General features: G+C 69.5%; 2 protein-coding genes across 4 annotated transcripts; one reads left to right on the top strand and one right to left on the bottom strand.

Annotated features, from left to right (window-relative positions):
- The first annotated feature begins 3,045 nt into the window (after positions 1-3,045).
- On the top strand, positions 3,046-10,637 carry PPP1R1A (protein phosphatase 1 regulatory inhibitor subunit 1A). The gene is made up of 7 exons (XM_042796859.1): positions 3,046-3,189; positions 6,925-6,985; positions 8,011-8,048; positions 8,159-8,222; positions 8,549-8,743; positions 8,917-9,020; positions 10,324-10,637. Exons 1-6 carry the CDS (start codon positions 3,109-3,111, stop codon positions 9,018-9,020), a joined length of 543 nt encoding a protein of 180 aa, XP_042652793.1. The 5' UTR covers positions 3,046-3,108; the 3' UTR covers positions 10,324-10,637.
- A 1,240-nt stretch (positions 10,638-11,877) lies between these two features.
- On the bottom strand, positions 11,878-26,675 carry PDE1B (phosphodiesterase 1B). Of its 3 annotated transcripts, XM_042797104.1 has the most exons (17): positions 26,530-26,675; positions 26,435-26,488; positions 25,841-25,976; positions 19,001-19,114; positions 18,682-18,867; positions 17,157-17,223; positions 16,932-17,048; positions 16,679-16,819; positions 16,155-16,255; positions 14,463-14,588; positions 14,276-14,377; positions 14,026-14,146; positions 13,850-13,931; positions 13,614-13,740; positions 13,316-13,452; positions 12,990-13,121; positions 11,878-12,889 (listed from the first exon to the last, which is right to left on the bottom strand). In XM_042797104.1, exons 3-16 carry the CDS (start codon positions 25,969-25,971, stop codon positions 13,006-13,008), a joined length of 1,668 nt encoding a protein of 555 aa, XP_042653038.1. In that variant the 5' UTR covers positions 25,972-25,976; positions 26,435-26,488; positions 26,530-26,675; the 3' UTR covers positions 11,878-12,889; positions 12,990-13,005. The 3 variants fall into 3 exon arrangements, with proteins under 3 accessions (XP_042653038.1, XP_042653039.1, XP_042653040.1); XM_042797105.1 differs by having other exon boundaries at positions 25,841-25,985; positions 26,435-26,675; XM_042797106.1 differs by having other exon boundaries at positions 12,990-13,103; positions 26,435-26,673.
- Positions 26,676-26,841: the final 166 nt, after the last annotated feature.

A 26,841-nucleotide genomic window follows, 5' to 3' on the forward strand; every position in this document is an offset into this window, starting at 1 on the left:
GGGGGGGAGAAAGAGCCGGGGGGGGGGGGGGGGGGACACACGACGACACCCAGCAACACGAAGCGGCTCTTCCGCGAGTGCTTTTTGCATCAATAATTAACGGCGGCTGCATCCCGGCGGAGCAGGACGCCGGGACACGGCCCTGGGGAGCCGCTGGGATTTTGGGGAGGGGGGGGGAGGAAGAAGGGGGGGGGGGGGGGGGGGGGGAGCTGGGTGGTCCCGCTGCCTTCCCGCCCCCCCCCCCCCCCCGCCAAGCTTTTGGCCTCCATTCCACCAGCACAGCAGCACCCTTGCACTTGCCCCCCAGCACCCTGCTCTCCCCACGCAGCCTCGCCCCCACCACCACGGGGACCCCCCCCCTCCCCAGCACTCGCTCTGTGCCTGAGGAAGTGGGGGGGGGGGTGGGACACGGCCGGGGTACCCCAGGGGATCAGGCAGCCCCTGCCGACGCCCCCCCCCCCCCCCCCCCTCGATCCTGCCTGACCTAGTTAGCGAATTCCTCCTGCCAGATCCCGGCAGCAGCCGCCCCGGCCTCCCCCCTGCATGAATAAGTGATAGGACACGCATTGCTGGCTGCTGCGGGGGGGGGCACCCTCCCGGCCCCCCCCGCCCAGCCGCTCCAGAACCCCAGGGCTCTCCCCTCCCTGCCCCGAGCCCTTGGGGGGGGGCTTTATTTGGGGGGGGTGGGGGGGTTGTGCATGTGCATCACGCCTCGGGTGTGCAGCCCTGTACAGGAGATCCCGGGGCAGCTCCCCCCCCCCCCTCCCCGGGGGTGGGGGCACCCTGCAGACCCCCCCAACCTGTTCCCACACCCCCCCAGGGGTGCTGCTCACCTCCCACCCTGCAGCCCCCCCACCCTGTGCCCCCCCCACGGGTGCTGCTCACCCCCACTCAGCCCTTAAATATTTTTTACTTTTTTTTCAGAGTGCCCCCCCCCCCCCCCAGCTCTCTGCCCGCGGGGGGGATGCCCGGGCCCCGGTGGTCACCCCGTCCCTCTGTCTGTCCGTCCGTCCTGGCCACCGGCACCGCGTCCCCTCCTGGGCCATGGGGGGGCCAAACCACTGTCACCCCACTGTCACCCCCCCCCCGCGGGACACAGCCAGCTGGGGACAACCCCCCCCCCTCCATCCCGCAATTAATGGCCTCGTTAGGACAGACAGACGGACAAGGGGGCGCAGGGCTGGGGGGGGGGGGGCAGTCCCCAAACGGTGTCCCCATGTCCCCAGCCGAGGGGTCGGTGACAAAGCCACCCCGTGTCGCAACAGGCGCTGCCGGACTTTGTCCCAGCGGGCGCCTGTCCCTGTCCTTGTCACCCCCCCGGGAGGTGGCGCTGACATGTGTGTGCACGTGTGTGTGTGCGCACGTGTGTGAGGGTACACGGGCGTGTGTGGGGGTACACGTGCGTGTGTGTGTGCATGTGGGGGGGTACATGTGTGTGTGTGCACGTGTGTGAGGGTACAAGGGTGTGTGCACGTGTGTGAGGGTGCACGTGTGTGTGCATGTGTGTGTGCACGTGTGTAGGGGTACACGTGTGTGCACGTGTGTGTACGTGTGTGTACATGTGTGTGCATGTGTGTACGTACACATGTGGGGGTACACGTGTGTGTGCACGTGTGTGTACGTGTGTGGGTACACATGTGTGTACGTGTGTATGTGTGTGTGTGTGCACATGTGGGGGTACGTGTGTGTGTGCACGTGTGTGTGTACACGTGTGTGTGCATACGTGTGGGGGGTACAGATGGGGGGTGCCCCCACGCGTGCCTGCGGGTGTGCACACGCACCCAGCTGCGCGTGACGGGGCTGCGCACACGCATGTCAGTCGGCACATGCGTGAGCGTGTCCGAGCGTGTGCCCGTCTCTCGGTGTCTGTCCTTGCGTCCGTCTGTCCTCGTGTCTGTCTACCTGCGTCTGACTGTCCCGCTGCTCGTGTGTCTGTCCCCGTGTGTCACCGTGTCCCGGTGCCCGTGGCCGGGTGTCCATGTGCCTGTCCGTGTGTCCGTGTCTCGCTGTCCCTTTGTCCATGTGTCTGTCCCGGTGTCTGTCCCTCTGTCTCTCTGGCTGTCCCAGGGCCTGTCTGTGTGTCTGTCCCTGTGCCCTGGGGTCTGTCCTTGTCTCCGTGTGTCTGTCCCCGTGTCCCAAGGTCTGTGTGTCTGTCCTTGTTTCCACGTGTCTGTCCCACTGTCCTGGAGTCTGTCCTTGTGCGTCCCTTTGTCCCGGGATCTGTCCACGTGTCCATCCTGTGTCCGTGTGTCTGTCCCAGTGTCCCAAGGCCCCTCCATGTGTCAGTCCCTGTGTCCCAGGATCTGTCCGTATGTCCACCCTTGTGTCTGTGTATCTGTCCCTGTGTCCTGGGGCCCGTTCATGTGTCTGTCCCTGTGTCCATGTGTCCGTCCCTGTGTCCATGTGTCTGTCCCTGTGTCCCAGTGTCTGTCCGTGTGTCGGTCCATGTGTCCCAGGGTCTGTCCATGTATGTGTCTTTCCCTGTGTCCTGGGGCCTGTCTGTGTGTCCATCCCTGTGTCCATGTGTCTGTCCCTGTGTCCCAGGGTCTGTCCGTGTGTCTGTCCCTGTGTCCCGGGATCTGTCCATGTGTCTTTCCTGTGTCCCGGGGTCTGTCCGTGTGTCCATCCCTGTGTCCATGTGTCCATCCCTGTGTCCATGTGTCTGTCCCTGCGTCGCAGGATCTGTCCGTGTGTCCAACCCTGCGTCCATGTGCCTGTCCCTGTGTCCCGGGGTCTGTCCGTGTGTCCATCCCTGTGTCCATGTGCCTGTCCCTGTGTCCCGGGGTCTGTCCGTGTGTCCATCCCTCTGTCCGTGTGCCTGTCCCTGTGTCCCAAGGTCTGTCCGTGTGTCCGTCCCTCTGTCCACGTGCCCACCCCAGCGTCCTGACGCACCAGCCCCTCGTCCATCCCTCCGTCCCGGCGTCCGTCCCGGCAGTTCCCACCGTCCGTCCGTTCGCTCCGCCGGAGGCGACCGAGACCGGGGCCGGGCGGGGGCGGGGCGGGACTGGGCGTGTCCTGGGCGTGGCATGGGCGGGGCCGGGGCGGGGCGGCCCGGGCAGGGCCGGGAGCCGCCGGGAGCCACCGGAGCCACCGGAGCCGCCGCCCGCCATGGAGCCCAACAGCCCCCGCAAGATCCAGTTCACGGTGCCGCTACTGGAGCCGCACCTCGACCCGGAGGCGGCCGAGCAGGTGGGGGGGGACGGGGGGACACCGGGGAAAGAGGGGGGGGACACACCCCGGGGCGAGCCGGGTGGTCCTGCTGGGGACCGGGAAGGGGGGGGGGGGGGGAGGTACCGGGTGGTGCGGGGAAGGCTGCGGGCGTGGGAAGGGCACGGTGAGGACACGGGTAAAAGGAGGGGGGGGGGGGGGGGGGGGAGGGGGGCGGTCCCCCCTGTGCGACCACCGCGGTGTCAGGGCGGTGGTGGCACCCCTGGGGGGCGGGGGGTGCCACGGGGACGGCTGCGGCGTGGGAAGGCGCACCCTCCGGGTGCTGCCAGGTGGGTGCAGCCCCCCCCCCCCCCCCCCCCACCGGTAGAGGGACACCCCCCCACCCCTCTCCCCGCCCTAGTGTCACCCCCCCACCCCCCCCCCGCCACACACACACACACACACACACACACACACCGCCCCCGCCGCACCCCCCCCCCAAACACCCCCGTGGGCTCGGGTCCCCCGGGGGCAGGACGGGGTGACCGTGGGGACACGGGTGGCCGTGGGGCCCCGGGGTGACGGTGCCAGGGCCATGGCCTGGCTCAGCACATCGCCGCCGGGGCCGTCCCGGGGTGGGTGTAGGGTTACGGGCCGCCCCCCCCCCCCCCCCCCCCCCCCCCCCCGGGGCCCCCGGGGCCCTCCAGCCCTTGCTCAACCCCTGCTCCCGCTGGAGGGGATCCCAGAATAGCGTTGGGGACACCGTGGCCTGGCGGGGGGGGGGGGACACGACGGGGCTGACCCCCCCCCCCCCCCCAGGCAGCCTCACCCCTCTCTCTGCCTACTCAGGCTGTGCCCCCACCCCACCCCTGGGGGCTGCAGGGGACAAGAGGGGTCTTGGGGGTCACCACCCCCCCCCCTCCCCAGTATCCCCATCACAACCAGGCATGGGAAGCTCTGAGGATGCTGAGGAGGTGTGTGGGGGGGGAGGCTCCCTCCCAGCTGTGTCCTCTCTCTGTGCGTGTGTGTGTCCCCCCCCCCAGGCTGGGGGTCCCCAGCAGCAGGGTGGCTGGCACCCGAGGCGCCCGTGGGTGCCAGCGGCGCGGAGGCGAGCGCGGGCCACCTCCCCGGCGAGCATCGCGCCGTCGCTAAATAACGGCCACGCACCATCTGGGGCTGCCGCACGGCTCATTTGCAGCGCGGCCCCCCCCCCCCCCCCCCCAGGAGCGGGGGCGAGAGCTTGGGGGGGGGGACAGGGGGACAGAGAGGGGGCTACTGAGAGTGAGACACCCCACCCCCCCTCAGCACTCATCCTGGCTGCAGCGAGGAGCAGCGGGTGCCCGTGTCCCACTCCCCGTCACAGTTGGGCTACAGGGGGGCTGGGGGGGGCTCAGGCACAACCCTGCCCTGGGGGGGTGTTGGGGTGTGGGGGGTAGGTCCCCCCTGCCTGTCCCTGCCTCAGTTTCCCCTCCCAGCCATGTCTCGGCGCCTCGGTTCGGCGGCGCTCGGTAGTGTGGCAGGGCCCCCCCGCCCCCGCAAGCTGCCCGCCCTGGGTGGTGGCAGCAGGTGACGATGCTGATGTCCCCTCCCCGGGTTCACAGCTCCCCTTTTTTGGGGTGTCCCTGCAGGGGAAGAGCCCGATGTGGGTTCCCCCCCGTCAGGGGCTCGCGCTGACGGGGGGGCTCGGCTGTCCCAGCCAGGCTGTGCCACGGTGTCCCCATGTCCCACAGGGTTGTCCCCAAGCCTGCCCAGCCCCACCCTCCAAAAGAACCTTGTCCCCACGGGCCCTCTCGAGTCCCCCATGTCCCCACAGGTCCCGCAGCTCCTTGACTCCCCTCTCCGCCAAGAGCACCCATCTGCCCCAGCCCTCCTGGGTGCCACCCATGGGTGCCAAGCCCGGCCCAGGGGTTTGTCCTGCAGGTCCCCCACCCCACCCTGAGCACCGTGTGTCCCCAAGGCTGGGGGGGGGGGACCGTCCAGGGGCGTTTGCTCCATCCTGCTGAGAGATGAGCTGGACCCATCCCCGATCCCGGGCTGGTTCCCGATCCCGTTCCCATCCCGATTTCCCTCCCAGGGCTGGAGGGACCAGCAGTACCACCACCACCCCCCCCCCCGCCCCCTCCCCAGCGATGCTGCGCTGGGGCCGAGCTCCTGCCGCCCTCGGCCGCGGCGGCTTCTTAATCGATGGTGGAGATTGATCTAAAAATAGAGATGGCAGGAGAGCACGGCGCCCCGGCCGAGGGAGGGAGGGAAGGATGGGTGGAAGGAAGGAGGGAGGGAGGGAGGGAGGGAGGGAGGGAGGGAGGGAGGGAGGGAGAGAAGGAGGGAGGAAGGGAGGAAGGGATGGATGGAGGGAGGGAGGGAGGGAGGGAGGGATGGAGTGAGTGATGAAGAGAGGGAGGGAAGGATGGAGGGAGGGAGGGAGGGATAAAAAGAGGAAGGATGGATGGAGGGAGGGAGAGAAGGAGGGAGGGAGGGATGGATGGAGGGAGTGATGAAGGGAGGGAGGGAGGGAGGGAGGGAGGGAGGGATAGAGGGATGCAGGGATAGAGAGATGGAGGGATGGAGGGATGCCAGGAGGGAGGACCAGAGCATCCCTCCCCGGGGCGTCGGGGCAGGAGCCACCCAGACACCTTGGGGTGGGGGGGGGTGGGGGGTCCCCAGTCTAGAGCAGGAAGGTGAGCGCAGCTCAGGGTGCTCAGCTCCACCTGGGTGACCTTGAGCAGGTGACACCCACGTCCCCCCCAGCCCAGCCCGGGGTGGGGGGGGGGCACAGCCCTGCTCCCGCGCCCAAGGTGGGTTTCTGAGGTGCTAGAGCAGCCCGGGGGTGGCTCTGGCTTCCTCGGGGTCCAGCACCGGGGGCTGCAGGGTCCGATCCGGCCCTGGGGGGACCCCAGCCCATCGCTGAGGGGGCGGGGGGGGGCATTGGGCCCCAACCCTGGAGTGCAGTTGGGGGGGGGGCTCGTTCCTGGTGGGGACGGGGCGATTCCGGGCGATTCCCGGCTCCCTCTAATCTCCGTTTAAAATCCAGATCGCGGGTTTCTATGGCAACGGGGCCGACACGGCGAAGATGCGGCGGGGGGGGGGGGGGGGCCGGGGGGGGGTGGGGGTGGGGAGGGGGCTTCCTCCAGCCGCTCATCCGCCTCATTAGCATCTCATCAGCATCTCATTAGGCACGCCGCCTCATTAGGGAATCCTCGCTGGGAAATTCGGTTTTGGGAGCAACTCAGTTAGTGGGTCAGCGGGGAAAGGGGTCGAGGGGGCAGCCGCGGGCGCGGTGTCACCACTGTCACCGCTGCCACCGGGCACGGCCGCGCCGTGGCCACCAAATCCTCCAACGGGGCCACAAAACCCCCGTGAAGGCACCGAGGAGGGGGGGACGTGGAGCGGGAGCAATCCGGGATGCTCCAGGTGACCTTGGCCAAGGACGCGGTGCCCGCAGAGGAAGGGCAGGGCCCCGGCAGTGTCACCACACCGATGTCCCCAAGCGTTTCCCGGGGCTGGGGTATAATTAGCTCCCGGCTGTCGTTAACGCTGGCCGGGAGATGTTGATTTAAAAGACACGTGTGTCCGGCCACGGGAGCCGCTGGGCTCCGGGCCCTGGCCCGGTGTCCTCCATCCCCACGGGGCCACCACCGCCTTGGGGACAAGGACAGTGCGGGGGGGGTGGGTGGGGGGTGTGTCTCGGTGCTGCAGGGCTCTGGGTGGGCGCGGTGGGGTTCGGGGTGCAGCCGTGGGTCCTGAGTCCCTCATTCCTCCCTCCCCCTCCTTTCCCAGATCCGGAGGCGCCGACCAACTCCCGCCAACCTGGTCCTGAGCAGTGACCAGTCGTCCCCAGGTGGGTCCTCGCCGGTGCCACCCTGTCACCCCAAGCTCCGCTACGGGGCGCTCAGGGATCCCCCCCCTCAAATGATGCTCAGCTCCCCCCCGTACATGATGCTCAGGACTACAGCACTCTGGTTGCAACGGGACTCATCCTGCAACCTGGCACAGCACTCTGTGTGTGTGTGTGTGTGTGTGGTGTGTCCCCCACCCTGGGACTGTCCCCATGTCCCACCCAGCCCGGGGACACACTTCCCCCTCCCTGCTCCAGGGCTGCCCTCCCAGGATCGGGCCCTGCGTCTCGCTCCCCCCCCCCCCCCCATCTATCTCCAGGCGAAGCAGCTGCCCCGTGACACGGTGCTGGGGACACCGGCACGGGGCCACCCCCGCTGGCACGGGGAGCAGGGGCCACCAGCTGTGACATTTAAAAGCGCCTCAGTCACCAACCCAAAGACATGTGGCCTTTGGGGACGGGGTGGGACCCGCTGGCATCTATGTCACAGCCTCCCTGCCCCCCCCGCCCCCCCCCCCCCAAGCTGTGTGGTTTCATCTGTCCCCTGCTTTGGGGACACCCCCCCTCGTTGTCTGGGAGACACTGTCCCCAAGTGTCACCTCCAGATCCTGCAGCCATTGGGGACAGTGGCTCTGGTTGGGAATAAACCAGCTCCTGGGGGGTGGGGGGGGCGCTGAGCATCATCCCACGGGGGGGGGGGGGGGGAAGGGGGGGGGGGGTCAGGATGTGGCCACAGGGCTGGTGGCGTGGGGACAGGGGCCGAGTCACCGCTGGCCACCCTCTGCCACCGTTGGTGGGACACGGCGGGGGATGCTGGTTTCCATGGCAATGCGGGGGGGGGGGGGGGCACAATGGTGATGCTGGGGGGGAGCAGGACGGCACCCACAGCCACGCCGAGCACCCATGGGTGACGGGCAGACCCCGTGGGGCCAGGTCCACGTCGGGGGGTGCATGGTGGAGCCCACACCCCACTCCCACCACTGACCTCTTGTCGTGTCATGTCCCCCCCCTGCCCCCCACCCACCCAGAAATCGATGAGGACCGGCTGCCCAACCCCCTGCTGAAGGTACGTGCTGCCGCCATGGGGGGGGCTGCGGGGGGGGCGGGCACCCAGCCCCTCGGGGTACCCCAGGGTGCCCCCCCAGACCCCACTCACCCCCCCCCCTTCCCTCGCAGTCGGGTCTGGCCATGTCACCCAGGCAGAGGAAGAAGGTTTCCCGCACCACCCCAACCATGAAAGGTATTTGGGGATGGGGGGATACAGGGGGGGTGACAGTCCCGTCCCCCCCCCCCACCCCTCCGGCACCCCAGGGGACAGGCAGGTGGGGTGTCACCCCCTCTGTGCTGGCCTTGGACGTGCTCCCAACCCCGGGGCAGGAGCGTGGCCGTGCCCGTGGGCACTGGGGGGGGGGCGGTGTCCAAGCATGGCAAATGCCACCCGTGGGGGACAGGAGGGTCACCAAGCTTGCCGGGCTGCACCTCCCCGGTGTCACCGGGAACGTGGGGACGGTCACCACTGCCCCCCCGCGTCCCGTCCCCCCCCCAGCGCCGCTCCCTGCCTGGCAGAGCTGCAGATGATGGTGGAGCATCACCTGTGCAAGCAGGCGCAGGGTGAGGAGGAGGAGGAGGAGGAAGAAGAGGCTGCCGCCGGCCAGGAGCGTGGCCCCGGCCACTGCCACCACGGTGACATCGAGCACAGCCACAGTCCTGGTGGCACTTGCCCGCTGGCCACGCACGAGGGTGGCCCCGGCCCTGGCAAGCGTGAGTAACCCCCGTCCCCAGCCCCGGGAGCCTCCGCGCAGCGCAGCCGGGGCGGGTTTTGGGGTGCTGAGAGGGAGGGTTTTGGGATGCTGGGAGTGGGGGGGGGGGGTGCTGGGAAGGGGAGGGGGTGCAGTAAGGGGGTGGGGGTCCTGAGCTCACCCCCTGCCCCACAGCGCCCGCAGGGACCCACGGGGACGGGCGGCAAAGCCTGGCCAAGGAGGGCACCCATATAGCACCGAAGGAAGGTGCTGGGAAGGGTGCTGCCAGCAGCCAGTAGGTACGTACTGGGGAACTGGGGGGGGTCCTGGGGAACTGGGGTGGGGATACTGGGGCACTAGGGGCTCACTGGGACCCTGTACTGGGGCACTGGAGGGGTCCTAGGGCACTGTACTGGGGAACTGGGGGGGTACTGGGGAGCTGGGGGGGGGGATACTGGGGCACTAGGGGTTTACTGGGGAACTGGGGGGGTACTAGGGCACTGTACTGGGGAACTGGGGGGGATACTGGGGAGTGGGGGGGGGATACTGGGGCACTAAGGGGTTACTGGGACACTGTCCTCAGGCACTGGGGGGGTACTAGGGCACTGTACTGGGGAACTGGGGGGGATACTGGGGCACTAGGGGCTCACTGGGGTGATGTACTGGGGCACTGGAGGGGTCCTAGGGCACTGTACTGGGGAACTGGGGGGGTACTGGGAGCTGGGGGGGGATACTGGGGCACTAGGGGTTTACTGGGGAACTGGGGGGGTACTGGGGAACTGGGGGGGGGGATACTGGGGCACTACGGGCTTACTGGGGTGATGTACTGTGGCACTGGAGGGGTCCTAGGGCACTGTACTGGGGAACTGGGGGGGTACTGGGGAACTGGGGGGGGGGGGATACTGCGGCACTAGGGGGTTACTGGGACACTGTCCTCAGGCACTGAGGGGGGGTACTGGGGCACTGTACTGGGGAACTGGGGGGGGGTACTGGGGCACTGTACTGGGCCATTGGGGGGCATGGGGGCACTGTACTGAGACACTGGGAGGTACTGGGGCACTGGGGGGGATACTGGGGCACCAGGGGGGTACTGGGACCCTGTCCTGGGGCGCTGGGGGGGTACTGGGGCACTGTCCTGGGGCACTGGGGGGGTACTGGGGCACTGTCCTGGGGCACTGGGGGGGGTACTGGGACCCTGTCCTGGGGCACTGGGGGGGGTACTGGGACCCTGCCCTGGGGCACTGGGGGGGTACTGGGGCACTGTACTGAAACACTGGGGGGTACTGGGACCCTGTCCTGGGGCACTAGGGGGGTACTGGGACCCTGTCCTGGGGAACTGAGGGGGTACTGGGGAGTTTGGGGGGGGGGGATACTGGGGCACTACGGGGGTACTGGGGCACTGTCCCGGGACTGGTTACTGGGACACCAGGGGTGTACCCTGGGCACATGCCGGGGAAGGGGACAACGACACGGGGCGAGGGTGGCACCGGTGACGGGGCCTTGCGGCGGATGGGGCAGGGATGGTTTGGGGGGGGGGGGGGGGGGCGGGTCCCCCCCCCCGCGGGGTCCCCATCCCCCAGTGCCACCCCCCTCTGTCCCCAGGTGCCAGCGGGAGCGAGGCCGTGGCCGGGCGAGCCCGACACCGCGTTATTTTTTTTATCTGATCATTTTTTCTAAGATTTTAACGGCTGCTTTGGGGCTTCCAGAGGATTTTTTTGGTATTTTTGTTTTTTGGTTTTTTTTTTTTTTTTACTGCCTCGGGCAGGTCCCCACCCCCGTCCCCCCGTTCCCGGTTTGGGGGGGGGGGGTTTTGGGGACAACGGCAAGCCGGGCTGCCCACCCTGTCCCCTAACCCCCCTCACCCCCCCCCCCCATTCCCCAGGTCCCCAGTGTGGGGGACACTGGGGACACAGCTTGTGCCACCCCCCCCCCACCACCCTCACTGCCAGCCCTGGGGTGTCCCCAGGGCCACCCCACTGTCACAACCCCCCCCCTCAACCCCCCCTCCCCAGGGCTGGGGGACACGCAGCCCAACGGGAAGCTGCACCCTGCCCGGCACACGCGTGTGTGCACGCACATGCAAGGTTGGTGTGCACACTTGCACACGCGTGATGGGAGGGGGGAGGGTGCGCACATGCATGTTCCTGGGGGGGGACACCCGGGCGTTTGCACGCACACACACATGGACACAGACACGTGTGCGCACACACGGACACGGGGCGGGGGGGGGCCAGACACCCGCGCACTTTGCACATGTGATTCGCATGCACGCCCATGTGCGGACACACAGAACACGTGTGCACATGCCTGGGCTGGTGCGGGGACCCCCCCCCCGCCCCCCCCCCACCTCAGCCGGTATTAAAGGGATCCCTTCTCCCCACAGCCTCCTCCTTGCCTCCGCGCCGGGGGGGGGGGGGGTGTGGGTGGGTGGGTGGGCTGGGACCCCCCCCCCCTTTGGGTGTTGGGGGGGCAGCACCCACCTCCAGCTTCACCCCCTCCGAGGGTCCCATCCAGCCCTGCCACCCCCAGGTCCTGGTCACTGTCCCCTGGGGAGGGACCCAGCCCTCCTTCCCCCCCCCCGTTCCCCCCCCCCGCAGTGGGGTCAAAGCGTGTCCCCAGCGCCCAGGATGAGGGGGCAGGAGCCGGGTGGGTGGTGGCGTACGCTTTATTAATTGCTCATTAGCGGCGGCACTTCGTTTCACATGCGTGTAAAGGGGGGGGGGGGGGGGGCAGGGGGGCTTGGGGGGGGCGGTGACTGAAGAGCGAGGTGGAGCTCTGCCAGCGGTGACCGGGTTTGGGGACACGACGTGTTCCCACGGGGGGTAGAAAAGTCCAAACACAGACGGGGCCGGACCACGGCGGCGGGGTCACGGTCACGGTCACGGTCACGGTCACGGTCACGGCCGGGCGGCGTGGCCGGAGCGGGAAGATGCCGGAGCAGGAAGATGCTCTGAGCCCGTCGCCGGGAGCTGGAGGAAGCTGGGGGGGGGGGAGCGGGGGGGGGGTACTGGGAGGCATGGGGGGGGTACTGGGAGGCATGGGGGGGGGTACTGGGAGGCATGGGGGGGGGTACTGGGAGGCATGGGGGGGGTACTGGGAGGCATGGGGGGGGGTACTGGGAGGCATGGGGGGGGGTACTGGGAGGCATGGGGGGGGTACTGGGAGGCATGGGGGGGGTACTGGGAGGCATGGGGGGGGGGTACTGGGAGGCATGGGGGGGGTACTGGGAGGCATGGGGGGGGGTACTGGGAGGCATGCTGGAGTCAGCGGTGCTGGAATACACCGGAGCCGAGAGGTACTGGAGGGCCCCCCCCACCCCCTCCCCAAAACTGGGGGATGCTGGAGGGAGCGTGGAGCTGGGGGAGGCTGGAGTGGGGGCGGGGGAAGGGGAAGTGTGTCCCCCCCCCCGCTAAAACTGGGGGGAGGCTGGAGCCAGGGGCTGGCGCTGCCACGTCAGGGCCTAATCCTGCCCCAGCTCCCAGCGCCGCTCCGGCCCCACCCCCAGCACCTCGCTGCCCGCCCCCCCCAGCTCCCAGCCGTACCCACAGCACGTGGGGCAGGACCCCAAGGAGGCCGGCGGACCCCGGGGACAGGCCCCCCCCACAGAGTGGGGACACACACACCCCCCCCCACCCACACCCGTGTCCCCAGCACGGGGTGACACACAGAGACACAGCTCCCAGCACGGGGATGCTTGGGGCGGGGTGGGGGACATCGGGGGCCACCCATCACGGTGTCACCGGACCCAGAGAGGGGAGCGGGGTGGCCCTCGGGGTGACAGCGCATCCGACACGGCTCCTCGGTCCCCTGTTATCCCCCGGTGCCACCATTATTGTCCCCAACCCACCCACCCCCCCACACACACAAGCACCCGGCTTCCCCCCCCCAGCGGGGCGAGAAGAAGCTTTTTTAAAAAGCCATAAGGACAAAACCGGGTGGCGTGGCAGTGAGTGGGTCGGTGCCCAAGGCCCCGTGGCTCGGTGGCCGGTTTGGCACGGGGTGGGGGTGGGGGGGGGAGGGGGTGGTGGCCCCGGGGACGCTCCTGGCGCCGAGGTTGGCCCCCGATCCGCGCGTGGCCCCCGGGGGCGGCTCCTTCCCTGCGAATGGTGCTGGACTCGATGGCATCGAAGACTTCGGGCGAGACGGCGTCACTCGGCCGGACAAGGATCTGCCGCCCGGGGAGGGGGGGGGAGTGGGGGACAGTCACGGAGGTGCCACCAAGCCCCACAGTTTGTGCCCCCCCCCCCCCCCCCGGGCCCTGAGCCCACCTCGTTCCTCCCGGTGTTATTCCACGTCCCCGTTCTGCCTGTGCCGGGGGGGGACCACGGGCTGCTGCTCCTCGCAGGGTGACAGCTCCTCGATGGACGCCTGGTTGGTGATGCCTGCGGTGGGACGAGGGGCTGGGGGGGGTCACTCCCGCCACTCTCGGGGTGGGGGGGGGGTGTCACCCACTTTACAAGTCCGAGGGGCCACCCTCTCCCCGCTTGAGTCACCTCCCCACCCAGGCACGGGATGGGACGCGGCCCCCTGCATCCCGGGGGCGGTCCCCATCCGCTCCCCGGTGGCTGCGGTGGCCGTGGTGGCTGTCACCTACCGCTGGCCGCCCGCTCCTTCCACTTCTGCTTGTTCTCCTGGATGTACTTGGCCCAGGTGGAACGGAAGCCGGCCAGGTCGGCTTTGATGTCCCCAAGCTCCAGGTGCTCGTCCAGGGACGGCTGCCGCCACTGCGAGCTGCGGGGACAGGGAGAGCTGGCAGCAGAGCCGAGCCACCGCTGCCACCTCACCTCCCAGGTCCCAAACTCAGCGGGTGGGCCCCCCCACCACCACCACCGCCACCAGCTGAGCCCCCGTGGAGGGGAAGGGGGAAACTGAGGCAGGGCGGCGTGGCCAACCTGGCTTGCTGGCCGGCCCCGGGGTTGCCCTTGGCTTTGGTGCCGTCCTCGGCGAGGGGCAGCACCATCTTCTCGGCCACGTCAGTCAGCACCGAGAAGGTGGGCTCCACGATGAAGTCGATGAAGCCTGCAGCGGGGAGGGGACACCACGATGGGGACACCCTTTGGAGACAGGGCGGGGCTGGGGACACCCCCCACCTCCCCCCCCGGGGAGAAAAACCGGGCCGGGGACTCACCAATCTGGGACTGAGCCACCAGCGTCGAGGTGCGGTCGCAGAGGGGGGAGAAAGGCAGCCCCAGCTCAGCCTCTTTGTCCCCCTGGCAAGGCAAAGGAGACGTGTCCCCAAGGGGTGGTGGTCCCCATGTGTGTGTCCCCCCCCCCAACTTGTCCCCGGGGACGCGGGGGCCCTACCTGCCTGAAGAACTCCTCCATCAGCGCTTTGGTCCAGCGGCTGTGCACCGACCACTGCTTGGTGGGGTGGCTGATGTCGGCCGCGTGCAGCAGCAGCGACAGCACCTTGGATTTGTCGATCCTGGGGAGGGGACCCCGGCGCTGAGACTCGTCCCCCCCAAAACCACATCTCTGCGCGTGCGTCCCCAACCCGGGGTGGGGACACAAACACACCCACACCCCCCCACACCCACACACGCCCCCCACTCACCTCTCCAGTTGCTGCAGGGACGTTTTCATGGATTTCACCTGCTGGAAGTGGCAGGACATGTCGGTGGCCAGGACCATCTCGATCACCAGCGCCCGCAGCTCCCTGCGCCCCGGGGTGGGGGGAAATGCCATCAGGGCCCCGCGTCCCCTCCGGGGGACAGCCCCGGGGACAGGGACGGGGACCTTACACAAACTCGTCCTTGGTGAGGTTGACGAAGATGTTCATCTCGTCGTCCTGCATCATGCGGAAGACGGCGCTGATGTGGTGGTTCTCCAGCACCGAGCGGTCGTTGTAGAGGATGGCACAGTCCGACCTGGGGACAGAGGGGACAGTGGGGCCCTGGCACAGTGTGGGGCAGCCTGAGCCCCCCACCCGGGGCAGAGGGATGTCCCCAGGGTGCCAGCACATCTGTATCCTGGCCATATAGGCGGCACTGAGTGTCCCCAAGGTGCCAGCACATCTGTATCCCAGCCGTATGGGTGACCTCAGGTGTCCTGGGTGTCCCCAAGGTGCCACTCAGTCCTTCCCATGCCCCACAGCGTCCCACGTGGCCCCATAACGGGTCCCCGTGTTCTGACCATGCCGTGCTGTGCCACCCGTGCCATGTCACCTGCACCACACCATGCCACTCGTGCTGTGCCACCCATGCTGTGCCATGCCACCCGTGCCATGCTGTGTCCCCTGAACCACACCGTGCCACCCGTGCCATGTCCCCTGCACCACACCGTGCCACCCATGCTGTGCTGTGTCTCCTGCACCACGCTGTGCCACCCGTGCTGTGCCACCCGTGCCATGCTGTGTCCCCTGCACCACACCATGCCACCCGTGCCATGTCACCTGCACCACACCATGCCACTCATGCTGTGCCACCCGTGCCATGCTGTGTCCCCTGCACCACGCTGTGCCACCCGTGCCATGCCGTGTCTCCTGCACCACGCTGTGCCACCCGTGCTGTGCCACCCGGGCCATGCTGTGTCCCCTGCACCACACCGTGCCACCCGTGCTGTGCTGTGCCACCCGTGCCGTGCTGTGTCCCCTGCACCACGCCGTGCCACCCGTGCCATGTCGCCTGCACCACGCCACCCGTGCTGTGCCACCCGTGCCATGCTGTGTCCCCTGCACCACGCTGTGCCACCCGTGCCATGTCACCTGCACCACACCGTGCCACCCGTGCTGTGCTGTGCCACCCGTGCCATGCTGTGTCCCCTGCACCACGCTGTGCCACCCGTGCCATGCCGTGTCTCCTGCACCATGCTGTGCCACCCGTGCTGTGCCACCCGGGCCATGCTGTGTCCCCTGCACCACACCGTGCCACCCTTGCCATGTCCCCTGCACCACACCGTGCTGTGCCGTGCCACCCGTGCCATGCTGTGTCCCCTGCACCACACCGTGCCACCCGTGCCATGTCACCTGCACCACACCATGCCACTCATGCTGTGCCACCCATGCTGTGCCATGCCACCCGTGCCATGCTGTGTCCCCTGCACCACGCTGTGCCACCCGTGCCATGCCGTGTCTCCTGCACCATGCTGTGCCACCCATGCTGTGCCACCCGGGCCATGCTGTGTCCCCTGCACCACACCGTGCCACCCGTGCTGTGCTGTGCCACCCGTGCCATGCTGTGTCCCCTGCACCACGCTGTGCCACCCGTGCCATGCCGTGTCTCCTGCACCATGCTGTGCCACCCGTGCTGTGCCACCCGGGCCATGCTGTGTCCCCTGCACCACACCGTGCCACCCTTGCCATGTCCCCTGCACCACACCGTGCTGTGCCGTGCCACCCGTGCCATGCTGTGTCCCCTGCACCACACCGTGCCCCCCGTGCCATGTCCCCTGCACCACGCCGTGCCCCCCCACGCCGTGCCCCCCCCCCCCCTCACTTGGTCTGGATGTGGAAGCTGTTGGTGGTGCCCGTGTGCTCGTAGTCGTGGATGGCGGCAGCGAAGATGATGGCCAGGACCTCGATCTCCGTCAGGTAGTGCTGGGGGGAGACAGGTGTCAGGGGGACGGGGACGAGCACCAGTGCCACCCCACGAGGGCCACGGGGCCGGAGGGGTGCAGGCGTCCTCCACGCGCGCGCGTTTGCACGCCACCCGTGTGCGTGACACGCCACGAGCGTGGGCACGCGCCCGCGACAAGCCTGACAGCCACGCGGGGCTGGCAGCCCGCGCGCGTGTGGGGCCGGGTGTCACCCCACGGGCGCCCACCCACCCCAAAAAATTCAGGGGGTCACCCCTTCCCTCCGTCATCCTGGCAATGATTCCATGGCGACAGAGCTGTTGCTCGGCGGGGAGGTCTCCGTGGTAACGAGCATCGCCTGGACCAGCCGGACCGGCACCAGGCACCGACCCCACCACGTCCCGGGACCCCACAGTGGGACACACACCCCCCACGCCCCCCGTACCAACATGCCGGTGCGGAGCAAGAAGCAATGGACGGTCTGGGTGACGTCGGCGGCGTGGACCTGGTTGTGGTAGGGGTTGCGGTACTTTCCGTAACCGGTTTCCAGCGCGTCCAGCAGCGTCGTCAGGAAGACGGCGGGGATCTGCGGCACCGGCACGCACGCTCGAAAAACCACCGGCGCCCAGCAGGAACCCAGCCCTGGGGGCACCCATGGGTGGGCACGGCGGGGTGCGGGGGGGCGGGTGGGCACACACCTTGAAGCGGCTGTTGAGGTTGTGTCGGGTGAAGAGCTCGAAGACGATGGTCCTCAGGGCGTGATCGTCCGTCACCCGGTTCAGCGCGAAGACGTCGAAGCACCACAGGTCGAGGCTCTTGGGGAGGGGGGGGATGGCATTAGCCCAGCGCCGGGGTGAGCCCAGTGGCACCCAGTGGCGCCCAGTGATGTCAGGGGTGCCCCCCCCCACACCCCCCCCGGGTACCTTCAGGCAGTTCAGGACGGAGGTGGAGTAGCTGGGCCCCACGGCCGTGTACGTCCGGCGAAACATCCTGCAAGGAGAGGGGAGTCGGGGCTGTTGTGGGTGCTGGGGGACAGAGCTGGGTGCTGGGAGACCCACCTGGGTGCTCAGACCTTGGGTGCCAGGGGACAAGCCCTGGGGGCAGGAGGTCGATCTGGGTGCTCAAGGACTCAGCTGGGTGCCTGGGGACAAACCTGGCTGCCGAAGACAGTCCAGGTGCTTGGGGACCCATATGGGTGCTGGGGGATGCACCTGGGCACTGAGGACAGCCCCTGGGTGCTCGGGGACCCACCTGGGTGCTCAGGGGACCCACCTGGGTGCTGAAGACAGCCCCTGGGTGCTCAGGGACCCACCTGGGGGCTCGAGATCCTACCTGGGTGCTCAGGGGACCCACCTGGGGGCTCAGAGGACCCATCTCAGGGCTTGGGGATCTACCTGGGTGCTTGGGGTCCTACCTGGGTGCTCAGGGGACCCACTTGGGTGCTTGAGATCCCACCTGGGTGTTCAGGGGACCCACTTGGGTGCTCGAGGTCCCACCTGGGTGCTCAGGGGACCCACTTGGGTGCTCAGGGGACACACCTGGGTGCTTAGGGTCCTACCTGGGTGCTTGGGGACCCACCTGGGTGCTTGAGGTCCTAGCTGGGTGCTCAGGGGACCCACCTGGGTGATTAGGGACCCACCTGGGTGCTTGGGGACCCACCTGGGTACTTGAGGTCCAACCTGGGTGCTCGGGGGACCCACTTGGGTGCTCAGGGGACCCACCTGGGTGCTCAAGGTCCTAACTGGGTGCTTGGGGACCCGCCTGGGTGCTCAGGGGACCCGCCTGGGTGCTTGGGTTCCTACCTGGGTGCTCAGAGGACCCACCTGGGTGCTCAGGAGATCCACCTGGGTGCTCAAGGTCCTAACTGGGTGCTTGGGGACCCGCCTGGGTGCTCAGGGGACCCACCTGGGTGCTCGAGGTCCTACCTGGGTGCTCAGGGGACCCGCCTGGGTGCTTGGGTTCCTACCTGGGTGCTCAGGGGACCCACCTGGGTGCTCGAGGTCCTACCTGGGTGCTCAGGGGACCCACCTGGGTGCTCAAGGTCCTAACTGGGTGCTTGGGGACCCACCTGGGTGCTTGGAGTCCTACTTGGGTGCTCAGGGGACCCACCTGGGTGCTTGGGTTCCTACCTGGGTGCTCAGGGGACCCACCTGGGTGCTCGAGGTCCTACCTGGGTGCTCAGGGGACCCACCTGGGTGCTCGAGGTCCTACCTGGGTGCTTGGGGACCCACCTGGGTGCTTGGGTTCCTACCTGGGTGCTCAGGGGACCCACCTGGGTGCTCAGGGGACCCATCCGGGTGCTTGGGGACCCACCTGGGTGCTGGGGAGAGCCAGGGCCTTCCCTCCCCTCCGCCTCCACCTCCCTCCCAGCCATGTCCCCGCTCCCCCTCCCCATCCACCCACGGGCTTGGGGCTGGGGCTGGGGGGCGGGCGCCACCCGGCACCCACCTCTCCACGAAGATGCCAGCCTGGACGGCGTGCACGATGCTGCGGAACTTGGGCTTCTCCTCGGCCCGGCGGCCTTTGGCTCGGGCCTGTTGGGTGAAGGTGGCCGCCAGCCAGTCCCGCACCTCCGAGGGCACGGCCGCGTCCGAGCCCATCTCCCGCAGCTCGTCCTCCGTGTCCAGCATCTGCCTGCGGGACGGGACGACGCGGTGGGTGGTGGCACCCAGGTGGCCGTCACCCACCCCCCCCCCCCACCCACCCCCCCCCCCGCCCTTCAACACCCTGCCCGTCGTCCCGCTAGCCCCGTGGCTACTCGCCGCACCTCGTCTCGTCGATGTAGACGGCCTCCAGCAGCGAGGCCGCGTACTCCAGGTTCCTCTTCAGCTCCTCCATGTTCACCTCGCCCGTCTCCAGCTGCTTCACCAGGTAGCGCAGGCTGCGGGCAGCCGGGCGCCGCGTCACCCATCACCCCCCCCCAGCACCCAGGGGACATGGGATTGGGGGGGGGGGGGGGTTGGCCGTGGGGGTCCTGCGGGTGGGTGAGCCCTGACACGCGCCCTGACACGCGTGGGCAGCGCCCGGAGGTGTGAGGGTGCAGGGGATGGGGCGGTGGGTACCCGGCCAGAGGGGTCCCTGGGTGGGGGGGGGGGGGGAATGAGGGGAGGGGGGGGAGGGGGTGGAAGGGGGGGGGAATTTGGGAGGGGGGGGGAGGGGGTAGCCAGCACCCAGAGGTGAGCCTGCAGCACCCAGAGATCAGCCTGCGCCCAGCACCCAGAGCTCAGCCTGCACCCAGCACCCAGAGCTCAGCCTGCGCCCAGCACCCTGCACCCAGTACCCAGAGCTCAGCCTGTGCCCAGCACCCTGCACCCAGCACCCAGAGCTCAGCCTGCACCCAGCACCCAGAGCTCAGCCTGTGCCCAGCACCCTGCACCCAGCACCCAGAGCTCATCCTGCACCCAGCACCCAGGGATCACACTGCACCCAGAGCTCATCCTGCACCCAGCACCCAGAGCTCAGCCTGCACCCAGCACCCTGCACCCAGAGCTCAGCCTGCACCCAGCACCCAGGGATCACACAGCACCCAGAGCTCAGCCTGCACCCAGCACCCAGAGCTCAGCCTGCACCCAGCACCCAGATTTCAGCCTGCGCCCAGCACCCAGCACCCAGATTTCAGCCTGCGCCCAGCACCCTGCACCCAGCACCCAGAGCTCAGCCTGCGCCCAGCACCCAGAGCTCAGCCTGCACCCAGGACCAAGCACCCAGAGTTCACCCTGTACCCTGCACCCTGCACCCAGAGCTCACCCTGCACCCGGTACACAGCACCTATATCCTGCACCCTGCACCCAGCACCTATTCTGCACACAGTACCCAGCACCCAGAGCTCATCCTGCACCCAGCACCCAGAGCCCACCCTGCACCCAGCAATGGGAGCTCAGCACCCAGCACTGGGGAGGGGTGCCGTGCACTGCCGTGCCTCAGTTTCCCCTCCAGAAGTTGCTGAGGGGCCGGGGGTGCTGTGCAACATCACCAGCTCTGCCACGGCAGGGTGGCGGCAGCACCCACGGGTGCCCCAGCAGCGAGGGGACGTGGGGACAGGAGCCTGGCACGCCAGCTGGTGACACCCACACGGGACACGGAGACACGGGAGTGTCCCGGGGTGGGGGGGGGTGGGGTCGTGGGGCAGCGTGGGGACAAGCCCTGGCAGGGAGCGCGCCCAGCTCGGCGCACGCAGCGAGTGTGCACACGCGTGTGCGTGCATGCACAGGCACGCCTGAATGCCCGCATACAATGCGTGTGCACACGTGCAATCATCAACGCGTGTGCACACGTGCATGCACGCATGTGCGCACCCACAGGTATGCCCGAATGGACCTGCAAGGTGCGTGCACACAGGAATGCACGCGTACACACACACACGCACACATACATGCACACGTACACGCACACACACATGCTTGCCCGACAACATACACGCACATGTGCACGCGCGGTGCACGCCCGGCACAGCTCCACGTGCACCACGCGTGCCTGCACCTGCAGACACCCCCCCCCCACGCACCGGGCACACGCACACACACGCGTGCCCACGTGCGCGCCCCTTTCCACCGACGCACACGCCTGCACGCAGCACACACCTGCACGCAGCGATACGCTCTTCCCGCCCCCCCCCCAGCCCGGGCAAGCCCTCCCTGTCTGACACACGCCTGAACACGCATGTGCTCGGCCCCCGGCCATCTGTCTGTGTGTCTGTGTGTCTGTCGTGGCGGCGGGGGGGGGGGTGCGGAGGAGTTGGGGGGGGGGAACCCCATCTGCCGCCCGGGAAGGCGCCGCCCCCGCAGCCATGTCTCCCGCTGCAGCCGCCTTGCTCGCACGCCGGCTGGCAGGGGCTGGCACGGCCCCCCCCGCGCTGGGGACAGGGACCTGGAGGGGGGGGGGGGGGGGGGGGACACAGGGGAGGTGACAGCCCCTGCTGGGACACCAGACCCCGGCCTGGTCTGGCTCAGCCCTCTGGCCGCTTTGTCCCATCCCGGAGGCGTCACCGGCGCTGCCACCAGCACCCGCCGGTCCCCATCACTGTCACCAGCACCCACTGGTCCCCATCGGCACCCACTGGTCCCTACTGGCACCCACTGGTCCCTGTGAGCACCCACTGGTCCCTACTGGCACCCACTAGTCCCCATCGGCACCCACTGGTCCCTACTGGCACCCACTGGTCCCTGTGAGCACCCACTGGTCCCTACTGGCACCCACTGGTCCCCGTCTCTGCCACCAGCACCCACTGGTCCCCATCACTGTCACCAGCACCCACTGGTCCCTACTGGCACCCGCTGGTCCCCATCGCTGCCAGCAAGCACCCACTGGTTCCCACCAGCACCCACTGCTCCCTACTGGCACCCACTGGTCCCCGTCGCTGCCACCAGCACCCATCGGTCCCCATCACTGTCACCAGCACCCACAGGTCCCCATCGGCACCCACTGGTCCCCATCGGCACACACTGGTCCCCGTCACTGCCACCAGCACCCACCGGTCCCCATCACTGTCACCAGCACCCACTGGTCCCCATCGGCACCCACTGGTCCCTGTGAGCACCCACTGGTCCCTACTGGCACCCACTGGTCCCCATCGGCACCCAATGGTCCCCGTCGCTGCCACCAGCACCCACTGGTCCCCATCACTGTCACCAGCACCCACTGGTCCCTACTGGCACCCGCTGGTCCCCATCACTGCCAGCAAGCACCCACTGGTTCCCACCAGCACCCACTGGTCCCCATCACTGTCATCAGCACCCACCAGTCCCCATCACTGCCACCAGCACCCACTGGTTCCCACCAGCACCCAGTGATCCTCATTGCTGCCACCAGCACCCACTGGTTCCCACCAGCACCCAGTGATCCTCATTGCTGCCACCAGCACCCACTGGGTCCCCACCACCAGGGCACACGGTCCCCAAGGCCGGTGGCACCTGTCCCCACTGCCAGCAGTTTCCCATGATGCTGCCAGCCTGGCCTGTGACTCGGGGGACACCTCAGGGGACACCTCGGGGTGACCCTGACACCTGGCCGTGGGGAAGGGGACAGCACGCAGTGACAGTGGGGTGGGAGGGGGGGACACGCGGCCCCTGGGCTGAGGCCACCCGCCGTGGTGGGACACATCGTCCCCAGCCCCATCACCCTGTGTCCCTGCCACGCGGGTGGCACGTGGCCGTGCATGTCACCCTGTCCCCACCACCTCTGTCCCTTGGGGAAACTGAGGCACGGCATGAACGGGGCGAGGGGGGACCCAGGCTCAGTGGGGCAGGGGGTGCAGGAACGGTCCCAACTGGGGTCATGGGGTCCCCACCACGCTGGGGACTTGGGGACCAGCCCCAAAACCCGCGGGTCACCGACCGAGAGGAGACACCGTGTCCCCTGTCCCTCAGCGCCGGGGACAGCCACCGGCAGCTCCAAACCCCGCGGGCGAGGACGCGACCGGCAGCCCCCCCGGGAGATGCTGGCACTTGTCCCCAACCCAGGGGACAGTCCCCAGGAGGGGACAGCGCCGTGACCCCGGCCGGCCGGCCCGGGGGGGACCAGCCCCAGCACTGGGAATGCTGGGGTCAGCGGGGCCGTGGGACCGCGTGGGGACAGGGATCCTGGTGACGAGGCGGGGAGGGGACAATGAGGAGGGGGGGGGACACACACAAAAAGCCACCGGGTCCCCACGGCCGGGTGACACGGGGTGCTGGCAGCGGGGAGGAGCAGGAGTGCTGGCCAGGGCCGGCATCCGCCCCGGCTCCCGCGGGATCTCCCGCCGGCTGATTGCAATTTGTGTTAATTAAGCAGCCGCCGCGCTGGGGGAACCTTCACGGCAGCCGGGTCCACACCCCAAAAGTGTCCCCAGGTGCCCCCCCGGGCCCCCACTCTCCTTCCCCCCCCCCCAAAATCTCGTTAGCATCACCCCGGCCTGGCAGCACCCTGCGCACACGCGTGTGCATCTGGGCAGGCCACGCGGGGAAATGGGTGCGTGTTTCTCCCCCCCCCCCCGCCCCGTCGCCGCCCAGCGTTTGCACACACCTGGCGCACACACGTGTGCGCACACGCGTGTGCGCGCGCAGGCGCTGCCACGCATTCACCTGCCCGAGCGCACGCCAGGGGAGCCGGGCGAGGGGCACACGCGGGGAAATGGGTGCAACAGGACCTCAGCGGGTGGGAGCCACCGCCGTGTGTCACCGTCGTGCGTGTGTGTGTGTCCCGGCCAAGGTGACAGTGACGATTGCCAGCGAGCGAGGGGCGGGGGGGGGGGGGGCAGGGGGGGGCGGCCAGACGTCACGTTCAAAGCCAGCGCGAAGCTCCCGAGCCCGGCGGGGCTGCGGGGGAAATGTGACCTTGGGGAAGGCGGTTGTCACCTTCCCGCGCCTGGCGACCCCTCCCTGGGGACACCTGCTCCCCCCCCCCCCCGGGTCACTCACCCTCGGGGTGTCACTCATCGGTGCTGGGACACACACCCCCCCACGCCCCCCCCCTCCAAGCAGAGCTTGGGGACAAGGGACAGCCACCACCCGGCAGCAGGAACAGGGGTCGGGGCTGCGTCACGCTGCCAGGCGGGTGCCACCCGCGCCCACGGTCCCCACGGGCTGCCTGTCACCACCCACGCCCCCCCCCCCCCCCCCCCCCCCCCCCCCACGCTGTGTCCCAGGCTTGCCGTGGTGCTTGCAGAGCTGCTGGCACCCCACTGCATGTGCGTGTGTCCCCCCCCAGTGTCCCCAGGGCCACCCTGAGCCCAGGCTCAGCTTTGGGGTGCAGCCAGCGCTGGGGACAGCCCCCCCCCCCCCCCCCCCCCCCCCGGACTAAAACTGAAGCCCCACATGCACCCATGGCTGCTGTTGTCCCTCCAGCTCCCTCCCACAGGGTCCCCCCATCCCGGATGATCCCACCCCCCCCCAGGGACCTGCCATCGGTCCCCAACACTTGGGGGGCTGGAAGGGGGGGGGGGTGGGGGGGGCCAGAATCCTGCACCCCAGAGCCACCTCACTGCTCCCCCCCTCCCTCCACCACCCCAGTTGGGAGCTGGGGGCCCCGCTGTCCCCTGGGTGCTGGTGAGGACACGCACCCCCCCACCCCCAAACCCCCCCAGCCCCCTGCACCCCACCCCCTACACTGCGGGAGCGGCCGCCAGTGATTTTGGGGGGAGCGGGAGCGCGGCGCAGCCCCCACGCTCGCACAACTGTGTGTGCACCCGCACACACACACACACACCCCCCCAAGCACGCTCACCAGCCCCCATGGGTGCACACGCGTGGGCACCCCAGGGTGGGGAGAGTGGGGGGGGGGGGGGCACGTGCCTGCGCACACACGCGTGCACGCTCCCACCCGCGGCAAGGTGAGCGGCCGGTTGCACACTCAGGTTTGCACGTGTGTGTGTGTGTGTGTCGTCCCCCCCTCCGACCCTTGCACCACCATTTCACCCCCCAGCTGAGTTTCGGGCCGGTGCGAAACACGCTCGGCTCGCGGGTGGGCGTGCGACACGGGCACCCGGCTCCTGTCCTCGTCCCCGTGAGGTGACAAGGGCGGTGACACACCGGTGCTGCGTGCACAAGCATGTACCCTTGCACCAACGTGCACCCTTGCACCGGCGTGCACCCCTGCACCAACGTGCACCCCTGCACCGGTGTGCACCCTTGCACCGGCGTGCACCCTTGCACCAACGTGCACCCTTGCACCGGCGTGCACCCTTGCACTGGCGTGCACCCCTGCACCGGCGTGCACCCTTGCACCAACGTGCACCCTTGCACCAACATGCACCCCTGCACCCTTGCACCAGCCGCCGCGTGCGGGTGAGCCCCCGTGCACGTGCGCACACCCGCACCCCTTGCACGCCCACGCCGCACGAGGACCCGCACGTGCCGTGGGGTCGCGAGGGGGCACGGGCCCACCGGAGCCCACGCAGGCGTGGGAAAGGAAGGCGGGGGGGGGGGGGGGCACCCTGGGGATTCACCCAGAGCACCCCACACCCACCCCACCACCCCCCCCCCCAGTGTGGGGTGGCACCCTGGGGGTATCAGAGGGTGGCACCCCCCATCCCCAGGGCCGGCTGGACATGCTGGCACCCGCTCTGCCCCGCCCCCCAAGAGTTGGGGGTACCCCCCTCAGTGCCACCTGGGGTGAGGGGTGGTGGGGGCTGGTGGGGACCCCCCCAGCACCCCCAGAGCTGCCCCAGCTGGGTTTACGGGTGCCCTCAGCCTGAGGGGGGTCATGGGGCACCCGCACTAAGGGGGTGCAATGGGTGCGGGGGGGTCCTGAGGGTGGCTGGGGGGGGGGGGGGAATGTGGGGGGCAGCGCATGGATGAGATGGGGGGGGGCCCCTAGGGGGACCCCAGGGGCAGAGGGTTCGGGGGGGGGGGGGGACCCTGGGGGCAGCTGAATGTCCCAGGGGGCCCTGCCTGGAGTGGGGGGGGGACACAGGGTGGAGAGCACCGGGGGGGGGGGGGGGGGTGTCTTATAGGATGAAGGAAGGGGGGGGGGGTGTCCCCAAAAAAGGGGTTTGTTGGGGTGTGATGCTCAGGTTTGGGGGGTCCCGGTTTGGAGGTGGAGTGGTCCCAGTTTGGGGGGGGGGGGGGGGATGTGGGGGGTGGATCCCGGTTTAGGGTGTTGGGGGGGGGCGGGGGGTGGGGGGGTCACTCACAGCGCCCGGAGCTTGACCCAAATCTTCTTGCTGGGGGTGGATTTGATCTCCAGCGGGGACGGGCAGCCGCCGGCCGGGTCCAGCCCCTCACGGTCGGGCTCCAGCCCCGGGAGGCTCCGCGGCGGCTCCATGGCCCCTGCGGCGGCTGGGGGGGGGACACGGGGGGGGGGGGGGGGACACACACACGGGACGCGCCCTCAGCCCCGCGGCCGGTCCCGGGGCCCGGCGGGCCGTCACCGAGCAGCCGCCGGTACCGCCCCGTAAGCCCCGGCAGCGGCCTCCCCCCCCCCCCCCCCCCCAACCCCAGCTCCCCTCCCCTCCGCCGCCCGGTACCCGGCGGCTGCGCAGGCAGCACCGGCCCGGGCGGCGGAGCTAAGATGGCATCCCGGGCACCGGGGATGGGGAGCACCGGGGATGGGGAGCACCGGGGATGGGGAGCACCGGGGATGGGGCACCGGGGGTGGGGAGCACCGAGGATGGGGAGCACCGGGGATGGGGAGCACCGGGGATGGGGAGCACCGGGGATGGGGAGCACCGGGGGTGGGGAGCACGGGCGTACGGCGGGAGGGACCGGGGATGCTTGCGCGCTCCTACCCGGGGATGCTCGACCGGGAAGCGCCGGTCCTGCCGTGCTCCGGTGCCGCCGGTCCTGCCGTGCTCCGGTGCCGCCGGTCCTGCCGTGCTCCGGTGCCGCCGTGCCCCGGTCCTCCCGCTGCTGCCGGCTCTGCCTCCGCCGACCGGGGCTCGCCGCAACTTTCCCCGAGCCGGCACCGGCGGGAGGGCGGGGAGGGGCGGGGGGAACCGGGGGCGGGGGCCGGGAACCGGGGCCGCCCAGCCCCGCCGCCCCGCTCAGCCCCGGCCCGGGGGGGGGGGGGCGGGAGCTCCGGGACACCCACGGGGCTGGGGGGGGGGTGGGGGGGTGGGGAAGAAGATGCCCCGGGACCCCCCATGGAGACGGGGGTGTCCAGGACCTCCGTAAGGTCCCCCGGGACCCCTATGGG

The sequence above is a fragment of the Tyto alba genome, unplaced genomic scaffold (assembly GCF_018691265.1).
Source record: "Tyto alba isolate M040663 unplaced genomic scaffold, T.alba_DEE_v4.0 Super-Scaffold_23, whole genome shotgun sequence".
NCBI classification, from domain to species: Eukaryota; Metazoa; Chordata; class Aves; order Strigiformes; family Tytonidae; genus Tyto; species Tyto alba.

What these genes read in the sequence shown, in the direction of transcription:
- PPP1R1A (XM_042796859.1), top strand. Translation starts at nt 3,109, where the DNA reads ATGGAGCCCAACAGCCCCCGCAAGATCCAGTTCACGGTGCCGCTACTG. An exon ending in CAGTGACCAGTCGTCCCCAG is followed by an intron (nt 6,986 to 8,010) that starts GTGGGTCCTCGC and finishes CCACCCACCCAG; the next exon opens with AAATCGATGAGGACCGGCTG. An exon ending in TGGCCCCGGCCCTGGCAAGC is followed by an intron (nt 8,744 to 8,916) that starts GTGAGTAACCCC and finishes CCTGCCCCACAG; the next exon opens with CGCCCGCAGGGACCCACGGG.
- PDE1B (XM_042797104.1), bottom strand. Translation starts at nt 25,971, where the DNA reads ATGGAGCCGCCGCGGAGCCTCCCGGGGCTGGAGCCCGACCGTGAGGGG. An exon ending in GCTGGCATCTTCGTGGAGAG is followed by an intron (nt 17,224 to 18,681) that starts GTGGGTGCCGGG and finishes CTCTCCTTGCAG; the next exon opens with GATGTTTCGCCGGACGTACA. An exon ending in GGGGCCGGCCAGCAAGCCAG is followed by an intron (nt 13,453 to 13,613) that starts GTTGGCCACGCC and finishes CTGTCCCCGCAG; the next exon opens with CTCGCAGTGGCGGCAGCCGT.